Here is a 10537-nt window from a genome sequence, read left to right as displayed (position 1 = left end):
ACATAAGCTAAAAACAAACTTAAAAATCTTATCTAACCTGTTAGAAGTTTATTCTGCTCCTCTGCCAGTACAAACTCAGGTGAATCTCTAGGATTAAACCTAGCAGCCGTATACTTGTGTACAATCTTTGGACCCCAAGGACCTAAACCTCTGCATACAGAATCATTCAGAAAAAAAAAACAGAGCAATTAATCAAACTATTTCAGTCCAAAAGCAATCAATGAAACTAAATTCAAAATCAAACAAATCAAATTGGGTAGGAGGACTTTGACAGCAATAAAAACAGAGGAGACCCACAAAATTATTCCAACAACAGTTTAAGGTAGAAGCAATAACCAAATAAGAGCAGATGGAGAGATAAGATTTTAGTTCTCAATAGCAACAGGTTACCACGTTTTTCCTAACAGTGAACAAACTTACTAGATGCATTTAGAGAATAGTCCTCTAATGATATAATTTTGGCAGACCAGTCCAGAGCAATGTGTGATAGCTGACCTTGATTACAATACTTAATTCTAATTGAAATTAAATATAATTTTTTTAATAAAATCAAATATATTATAATTGAAACAAGAAAATGAATAATAAAAATATATAATTGTGAAATTTATTTTTTCTCCTAGCATTCAATTGTGTTGAGGCTTGAGAGAGCATTAATTTGGGTTGCATCTAGAGACATAGTATTAAAACAATTGGAGCAAAACCCCAACTGACCTGATCTAACCCCTCGTGAGCACAGCAGTCCTGTTAAATGATTCTCCCTTCCCAATCAACCCTTTTTTTATTTCTCCTTTTGGCCCGATTTATACGGCGTCGTTTCTGTCAGTCCGCCTGTCTCTTCTTAACCACGCTCCCCCTCTGAATCTCTGCCATCCCTTCATTTCTAAAAACTCTTTCAGTTTTTTTGTACTTTCCATTTCTTCTCTATGGAAATAACGGCTACTATTATTCTTCTCTCCCTTACCTTCTTCATCTCCAACGTCGTCGTACCATCTTCTTACGCTCAACAACACAGTGCCGTTACTCTAGCGGAGATCCGTGCGCTTACGTCCTTTAAACGCAGTGTTTTCCAAGACCCACTTGGTGCTCTCGACGGCTGGGATGCGTCCACGCCATCAGCTCCCTGCGACTGGCGTGGCATTGTTTGTTACAACAACCGAGTCCGCGAGCTCCGTTTGCCTCGCCTCCAACTCGGTGGCCAACTCAGTGATCAATTATCCAACTTACGCGAGCTCCGCAAATTAAGCCTTCATTCTAACAACTTCAACGGCTCCATCCCTGACGCCCTTTCCCAATGCGCTCTCTTACGCGCTGTTTACTTGCACTACAACTCACTCTCCGGCAACCTCCCGCCTTCCATTTTTAACCTCACCAATTTACAAGTCCTCAATGTAGCTCATAATTATCTAACCGGAAAAATCGCCTCCGATTTCCATTGGTCCCTCCGGTACCTCGATTTATCCTCAAACGATTTCTCCGGGGAACTACCGTCGAATTTCTCGGCACAGTCTCAGCTCCAACTTATCAACTTCTCATACAACCGGTTTTCCGGTGGCATTCCAGCGAGTATAGGCAAGCTCCAAGAACTTCAGTACCTTTGGCTTGACTCGAACCAGTTGTATGGTACATTACCGTCGGCTATAGCGAACTGCTCTTCGCTGGTACATTTAAGCGCAGAAGATAATAAGCTTAAAGGACTTGTTCCGGGAAGTATCGGTGCAGTTCCGAATCTTCAAGTGCTAGCATTATCTCATAACAGACTTTCCGGTGCTGTTCCCGAAAGCATTTTCTGTAAATCGTCGGGGAATTTTACGGCGTCGTTGAGGATCCTGCAGTTTGCATTTAATGAGTTCACGGAATTCGTTAAGCCGCAAAATAACCAAAGTTGCGTTGCAGTTTTGGAGGTTTTGGACCTTCACGAGAACAAAATCCACGGCGTTTTTCCCTCTTGGTTGACCACTTTGACCACGTTGAGAATATTGGATATTTCTGGAAACTTCTTCGCTGGTTTATTACCAGTTGAAATAGGCAACCTTTTTAAGTTAGAAGATCTTAGAGTGGCGAACAACTCGTTGACCGGTTCGGTTCCCACTCAGCTCCTACAGTGTGGCTCGTTAAAGGTCGTCGATTTTGAAGGAAACCGGTTTTCCGGGCAAATGCCGGTTTTTTTCAGTCAAATGAAGAGCTTGAAAAGTCTATCGTTGGGGAGAAATCTATTTTCTGGGTCAATCCCGTACGGTTTTGGGAACATTTCAGGGCTTGAAACATTGAATTTGAGCGGAAATAATCTCACCGGAAAGGTCCCCGAAGATATAATGCGGTTGAGTAATTTAACTACTTTAAACCTCAGCAATAACAAATTTTCTGGAGAAATTCCTGTTGGTTTGGGGGATTTATTGAGTTTGGTGGTTTTAAATTTAAGTTCCTGCTTATTTACCGGTGCGATTCCAGGGAGTATTGGGAACATGATGAAATTAACTTCTCTTGATTTTAGCAAGCAGCAGATTTCTGGAGAGCTGCCAATTGAGCTTTTCGGGTTACCAAGTTTGCAGGTTGTTGCTTTTCAAGAAAACAGGTTGTCTGGTAATTTTCCTGAAGGTTTCACCAACTTGGTTGATTTGCAGTACTTGAATCTCAGTTCTAATGGATTCACTGGTCGGATTCCGAGTAGCTATGGTTTATTGCAGTCATTGGTTGTGCTTTCGGTCAGCTTTAATCGAGTTTCAGGTATGGTTCCCTTGGAGCTCGGTAATTGTTCTAATCTTGAAGTACTTCAGCTTCGTTCGAATCGTTTGAGTGGCAATATCCCAGGTGATCTCTCTCGATTATCTCATTTGAAAGAGCTTGATTTGGGTTTGAATCATTTAGATGGTGAAATCTCAGATGAAATCTCCAGATTTTCATCTATTACTACTCTTTTCCTGGATGGAAATCACCTGTCAGGCAACATACCAGAATCATTGTCAAAACTATCCAATCTAACAGCTTTGGATCTTTCATCAAATAACTTGAGTGGATCCATCCCATCAAGCCTTTCAAACATGATTAGCTTGAAGCACCTGAATTTGTCAAGAAACTATCTTGAAGGTGAGATCCCGAGTGCACTTGGTTCTCGTTTCGATGATCCTTCCGTGTTTTTTATAAACAGAGAACTATGTGGTAAGCCATTGAAGAAAGAATGTGCAAATGTGAGAAACAGAAAACGTAGGAAGCTGATTCTATTAATTGTTATAGCTGCTGGTGGAGCTTTCCTTGTTGCATTGTTCTGTTGTGGATATATTTACGGCCTTTTACGCTGGCGCAAGAGGCTCAGAGAATGGGGAAATGGGGAGAAGAAAAGGAGTCCAGCCAGTGCGAGTTCGGTAGCAGATAGGGATCGTGGGGGCGGTGAAAATGGAGGTCCGAAATTAGTTATGTTTAATAATAAGATAACGCTGGCAGAGACATTAGAAGCAACAAGGCAATTCGATGAGGAAAATGTCATGAGCAGGGGAAGATATGGACTTGTGTTCAAGGCGACCTATCAAGACGGAACAGTCCTATCAATCCGTCGCCTTGTTGATGGATCCATCAATGAATGTACATTTCGAAAAGAAGCCGAATTGCTAGGCAAGGTAAAGCATCGAAACATAACGGTTCTACGAGGCTATTACGCCGGACCACCAGACTTAAGGCTCCTTGTTTATGACTACATGCCTAATGGAAACCTAGGCACCCTCCTTCAAGAGGCAAATCACCAAGATGGACATATGTTGAATTGGCCAATGCGTCATCTCATCGCACTTGGTATTGCTCGCGGCCTAGCGATTTTGCACTCCTTATCAATAGTTCATGGTGATATCAAACCCCAAAACGTACTCTTCGATGCCGATTTTGAAGCTCATTTGTCCGAATTCGGACTCGAGAAGCTGACAATAGCCACCCCGGTAGAGGCTTCATCATCATCAACCCCAGTTGGTTCACTAGGCTACATGGCACCTGAAGCTTCATTAACAGGACAACCATCCAAAGAAGCCGACGTGTACAGTTTCGGCATCGTAGTTTTAGAAATCCTGACAGGAAGAAAACCGGTAATGTTCACACAAGATGAAGACATAGTGAAATGGGTGAAGAAGCAACTACAAAAGGGGCAAATTTCGGAGTTGTTGGAACCAGGGTTGGTTGAGTTAGACCCTGAATCATCAGAGTGGGAAGAATTCTTGGTAGGTGTCAAAGTTGGACTCCTTTGCACAGCAACAGATCCATTTGATAGACCATCAATGGCAGATATCGTTTTCATGTTAGAAGGATGTAGGGTTGGACCTGAAATTCCTTCTTCAGCTGATCCAACCTCTTTACCTTCCCCCATTTGAGATTTTCCTATCTTCTTTCCTTTTTTTTAAAAAAAAAAAACAAAATTTATTTCGCACCCAAACTCCAACGATGTCATTAGTGATCATTATCTTGTTCTATTTTTTATTACATTAAATGTTAAAAGTTCTTTCTTTTAGCCACACTATTCCACCTTTGCTTTATTCGAATTATGTTTAAATATATAAACATAAAATGTAGTATTAGCTTTGACTGGACGGCACCGTTTAAGGAGCTTTACTTTGTACGGAATGAAGAAGGTCGTTCCCGCCAAAAAGTAAAACATATAACCTGTAAAAGACACGTGAAGATAATGAATGGAAGGGTAGAGGTAGCCGTTAAGTATGTCATTGATATATAAAATAATAATTAAAGAAAAGGAAGTTGGCATCAGGACCCTTGAAACTGTCGGAGATTGGTGTTATCCATTGACTAGATTTGTAAATCTTTAGAAGCTTTGTCGGCCACGTCGGATTTTCTTACCGGAGAGTTGAGAGGCACGTGGACCCTGGGGTGGTACGAGCTGCTCCACCTAAAATGAAATTCTTTTTTATACCTTTTTAAAATTTTAAAATTATATTTTAACTTTTAAAGTATAAAATTTTAAATTATTTTTTAAAAATTATAAAAATATAATGAAATTATATTTTTTATCAAATGTCCCACTCTTCTTAATGTCATTTTCTTTTTGTGAATGAAATAAATTACTACTGCATGCAAAATAATAGATATGACACGAAAAGTAGTATGGTTTCTTGTTTCCGGGTCCCACCGTATCAGCCTCAACTTTTTAGTTTCTGCCAAAAGAACATAATTACAGATAAAATAATGGAAGTAACAACAGAGTACAGTGGCCTTACGTGTCTCGTGACTTCGGACATTGTTCAACACTCCTAAACCCCCCACATTCAATATGATCATGATATTGAACCAACTCCAAACAGTTTTCCAGTTTTCCTTCTAAAAACTGCAACTGCAAATTTATGTTGAATAAAAAATACAATAAAAATATATGATACAATCTGTTAAATCAGAAATTCCCATTAACCAGTAGCCAGATATAAGATACAATCTACAACTCAACGGCCAATATGTATACGATAAAAAGTTGGAAGAAAAGAATGTTTTATTGACCAAAAAGAATGTTACAGAACAAAGGGATCTCGTGATTATGTATTATACAAAAAAGTGTGGGTGAAGAAATTACAATACTTTCTTCTAAGCTGATTCCAAGCCTTAAGGCAAGGGTTGAGTATCAGGGTTAGGTGAGAGAAATCTCCTACATGCACATATCACACGGCCGAATGGAATCCCTCTGTGGTTTCAAGGAACACGAAATGTCCACCCTGTATATGACAGAAATGCAGCCAAGATAAGGAGTCTGACAGGAAGATATAGCCATTTGGGTTCTAACTTACTCCATTTAAGGTTCCAATATAAAAGCTTTACATGGAAAAATGCACAATGTCTGTTGACTTCTTCTTACGTATGGCAGAAGTGAACAAACCTTAGTAGTGTCTTGGGCTCCTTGATAGTTCATCCAATCTTCAGTCCAGTATATAAATGTTGTTGGCACTTTCCATTCAGATGCACTATTCACAGAAAAAAAAATAGAAAAAAGAAATGAAACTTAGTAGTGTCTTCCAAAAACCTGAACTCATCTCTAGTTGCTAGATACAAGCTAGTCGTTCATATTATATGGCTCTTAAATTAGTCAGCATCAAATTTTGAAAAGTGTGTTCTCCTAGTTTTGATTAGATGCCATGCACTTATGAATGAACCTCTTATATCAGTCAGCTTAAAATCTTGAAATTTTCATAATCCTCTGCTAGCAATGAAGGTATGCCTATTCACTGGCATTTTACACCAGAGTGAAGCTTTATGAACATTACAAGGGCATTACTCTCTTTTTATTTTATTTTATTTTTTTCTCATATAATTGATGCATAGATAAATTCATGGTTGATAACGATATCTGCTTCTTTATTGTGGATCTACAGAAATGTACCAAGAGCAACAAGAGAGATACATATTTTGCATTCTAGAGTATGTTTTCAAGTCAATGTGAGGATAATGTAGAAATAGTATTTTCAAAGGTCTATACAGAAATCAATATAAATACGCATGTATTAGACAAATGCAATGGACCCAATAAATACCAAGCAGTGTAACCAAGCCTTTTTAGAAGAGGCACCCTAGGTAATGCTCCAAAAGAGAATATATGTTTTAAGCACAGCTCTCCACTTGCTTTGGCAGCGGAAATATGGTATGCATAATCTTCAACCATGAAGAAGAGGGAAAAAGTAGTTGTTAGATATCTTTATTATTTACTTATACATAAGCTATACACAAACTTAAAAATCTTATCTAACCTGTCAGAAGTTTATTCTGCTTCTCTGCCAGTACAAACTCAGCTGAATCTCTAGGATCAAACCTAGTAGCCGTATACTTGTGTACAATCTTTGGACCCCAAGGACCAAAACCTCTGCATACAGAATCATCCAGAAAAAACAGAGCAATTAATCAAACTATTTCATTCCAAATGCAATCAATGAAACTAAATACAAAATCAAACAAATCAAATTGGGGTAGGACGACTTTGACAGCAATATAAACAGAGGAGACCCACAAAATTAGTCCAACAACAGTTTAAGGTAGAAGCAATAACCAAATAAGAGCAGATGGAGAGATAAGATTTTAGTTCTCAATAGCAACAGGTTACCACGTTTTTCCTAACAGTGAACAAACTTACTAGATGCATTTAGAAAATAGTTCTCTAATGATATAATTTTGGCAGACCAGTCCAGAGCAATGTGTAATAGCTGACCTTGATTTATGGTTGTAGGCTTAGAAAATTGGACAAGATAAACAAATCTTACAATCTTCTGAGGAGTAAAATTAGACTCCCACAAACGATTCAAAATTGCCCTTTTCCATGTCTCTCTTAAGCAGGTTAGCCACTCAATACTGCTATCTGATTCTGATGAAAATCCAGCAGGTCCCACTAAAATTAAGTGCTGAACGTGCTTAGGGTGCTACAGAGTACAGAATAAAGGTAAGGCAGTAGAACCAAAAAATGTGGTATCAACTTGTTCCGTTGAAACATTTAACAAGTAAAAGCAGTCACCTTGAGAGCATATTTAGAAGCAATATATCCTCCAAAAGAATGTCCAAGTACAATAAGGTTACTGATATTTTTCACTCTACTCCGTTCCTTAATAGAATCAACAAACCATGCCTCAGTTTCTGCATCATTAACACGGAAACAACGAGAAAAATGTATGCAATTGCTTTAGGAACTTCTAGTAAATGAAGGGATTCTTAATTCCTCTCACTAACCTTCAGTGCTTTTGCATGTAAGTTAGGCCTGCTCGATCCACCCCAACTGGAAAGAAAGGTGAAGAAAGACTAAGAAACTATAATGGAATTGTGATATCAAGCTCAAAATACAGGATGCATGGCATTTGCTGATTTTTAACAAACACATCATAAGGATTTTGTTTAGTAAACCATAAATGAACCTGAGAACTGATGGAATCGAAGTTATAGCTAGTGCAGTTTAGCTTTAAGACAAAAGGAGATTACTGCTTGCCCAAGCTGATCAATGGAAATGACCTGGAAATGTTCGGCGAGATAATCAAAGCTCTTAAAAAAGAAACCCTGAGAAGCAGCATATCCATGTATCAAAACAAGTATTGGGGCGCCTTTTTTGCTATCAAAGGTAACTGTATTTATGAACCTTGGCGAATTGCTCGAAGAACGAAACCACTTAATTTTAGAACCAGGTGGACCTGAACCTATATTCACATGTTCTTACACGTATGAAGGCCTGAAATTTTCAACAGCTCATTCGATCGAATTCCTATCCAATTTTCCCACCAAAATTAATAAAATAGAATCCACTTACATAAACCCAATTGTAATCCAAATGAAAAGGAACAAAAGAAAAAAAAAAGGTGATTGAAACATGAGAATTGAGGTAACGTGAAATCAAAGTTTCCAGCTTTTTGAAGGTAAACTTGTAGAATTCAAAATGAAATGATAAGCAAACAAAATCGAAGAATTACATACTTGACGAGAAAGAGAAGGCGTTTCTCGGAGGCGAGATGTGGTCGGTAGATGTCGGAATCCAATGGAGAACGGACGGCCATAAGGATCTGCGCCTGGATACAGTCGTCGTTGATTTTGAGGATGGGCATTTGGCAATGCTAACTTGTTCGGCCATTTTTATTGAAATAAAGGTGGATCAGATCAACGAAAAATAAAGCGATGTATGATTTTTTCTTGGTTTAGAGATGAAAAAACTCTTGCATTATTTTTCATCTTTAAATCCGAGTGCTTTTTGATTTCGTATAGGATTAATTGCTCGGAAACGAAGTGGCGCTGAATCTTCATTTTTAGTCAATTTGAAATTAAATGGAAAATAATATACCTATATATATATATACATATGAAAGGGTCGCGTTTTACTATATAAATAATTGGATAAATTGCACCCAAGGTCATTAAACTATTAGTACATTTATGTTTTGGTCACTAAACTTCAAAAAATTACAAAATAGTCATTAAACTATTCAAAAAATTTTATTTAAGTCACAAGACAGTTTTTTTTTTTAAAGTACGACTAGTGAGCTTTAAATAGTGATTCGACGATCGATACATTAGATTAGTACCCATCAACAAGTAGAAGAAGATACCTTAGATCTAAGTTGATCCAATGGCTAGTATCGAAGATCGAATAAGAAAGCTATTGGATTTTAGTTCATAGATTTTTGACTATAACAAATGTTTCATAAATAAATGAATTGTAGAAGAGAAGGGAAATGGGAGCTTCCGATTAGTGCAGGTGATGTGAACAGAGAATATTGTACAACAATGATTTTAACAGCCTAATGACTTCGATGAAAACTTTTGAATAGTTTAGTGAGCATTTTATAACTTTTTGAAATTAAGAGACCAAAACATAAACTTACTACTAGTTTAGTGACCTTGGGCATAATTTACCCTAAAAAATTTTAAACTTATAAGAGTTAATTGCACCAAACATCCCTAAACTAATACCATCATTTTAAATTGGTCCTTAAAATTTGAATCATTCTAATTACACCCTAAACTATTGATGTTATATCAAATAGGTCCTTCAATTACTAAAATCACAAATTTAACAATTAAATGGCATATCAAATCTAATTGACATGAATTAAGATGAAAATTTTTAAGAAAAATTGAATATTGTAAAAGTGGATGTTTTAAAAATATTAGTTTTGAGGTTTTCTGTAACACCCCTTACCCGAGTTCGTATGATAAATCGAGCAAAGGATGTTATATTTATGAACTAAGAGCACTAAACTTGAACATCATCTAATTCACTTCATTTTAACCAAATTAAGCTCATTTTAAAATGGTTTGGATCATTTCCAAGCTATCATCAAAATTTGGTGGCAATCAGGGTAGATTCAGGATCCTTTTGGAGCAAACTAGACCATATTAGGTGGTTTGTCGAAACAATTGTTTCAGACCACCTAATTTGATCTATTTTGCTCTGAAAGGGTCCTGAATGTGCCCCGATTGCAACCAAACTTTGACAATAGTTTGGAAATGACCCCAGCCACTCCAAAATGAGCTTAATTTGGTTAAAATGAAGTGAACTAGATGATGTTCAAGTTTAGTGCTCTTAGTTCATATACATTGCATCATTTTCTCTAGTTATCATACAAACTCAGGTAAGGAGTTTTACATTTTCAAAACTTTAATAAAAGCTTTATCATACACTATTTTTTTTTCAATTTTACTTTATTTTTAGTTTTTACTTCTAAAAGTTATGTGAAAATATTGTATTTTTCTTTAAATTTTTCATTTTATATTTAATCACATAAGATTTGATGCGTCATTTAATGATTGGATTAATAATTTTAATAATAGAAAGACCCGATTGATATATAACATCAGTCATTTGGGGATGTAATTAAAATGTTTTGAAGTTTGAACCAATTAAAATTAGAGTCACAATATGAAGATGTTTGATGCAATTAACTCAACTTATAATATCAAACAATATGATTACATTTAATATTGATTTTATCCATATAAATATAAATATAAAGAATATATATTAAAATTATATATAAACTTTTATCATTATATGCAAATTTTGATTATTTTAACATTAACGTATCGACTTAAAAAA

At 36.6% G+C, this 10537-nt stretch overlaps 2 protein-coding genes and 1 pseudogene across 2 annotated transcripts; 1 reads left to right on the top strand and 2 right to left on the bottom strand.

The window, feature by feature from the left end:
* Nucleotides 1–691: 691 nt before the first annotated feature.
* Nucleotides 692–4558, top strand: LOC108451176 (probable LRR receptor-like serine/threonine-protein kinase At4g36180). Its single transcript, XM_017748903.2, has one exon. The coding sequence runs from the start codon at nucleotides 927–929 to the stop codon at nucleotides 4350–4352; it is 3426 nt and encodes a 1141-aa protein (XP_017604392.1). The 5' UTR covers nucleotides 692–926; the 3' UTR covers nucleotides 4353–4558.
* Nucleotides 4559–5458: 900 nt separating this feature from the next.
* On the bottom strand, nucleotides 5459–6870 carry LOC128279322 (probable 1-acylglycerol-3-phosphate O-acyltransferase; the record flags this gene model as incomplete). Its single annotated transcript, XM_053027508.1, has 4 exons — nucleotides 5459–5696; nucleotides 5858–5942; nucleotides 6510–6627; nucleotides 6723–6870. Coding segments are annotated over 4 exons (405 nt in total), but the record flags the coding sequence as incomplete, so codon positions are not given.
* A 211-nt stretch (nucleotides 6871–7081) lies between these two features.
* LOC108452473 (probable 1-acylglycerol-3-phosphate O-acyltransferase) lies at nucleotides 7082–8549 on the bottom strand (annotated as a pseudogene).
* Between the last annotated feature and the right edge of the window lie 1988 nt (nucleotides 8550–10537).

Source organism: Gossypium arboreum, chromosome 5, assembly GCF_025698485.1.
Source record: "Gossypium arboreum isolate Shixiya-1 chromosome 5, ASM2569848v2, whole genome shotgun sequence".
Taxonomy (NCBI): Eukaryota; Viridiplantae; Streptophyta; class Magnoliopsida; order Malvales; family Malvaceae; genus Gossypium; species Gossypium arboreum.
This window is presented reverse-complemented; position numbering and strand designations above follow the sequence as displayed.

Excerpts from the sequence above, each read along its gene's own strand:
- LOC108451176 (XM_017748903.2), top strand. The coding sequence starts at position 927 with ATGGAAATAACGGCTACTATTATTCTTCTCTCCCTTACCTTCTTCATC.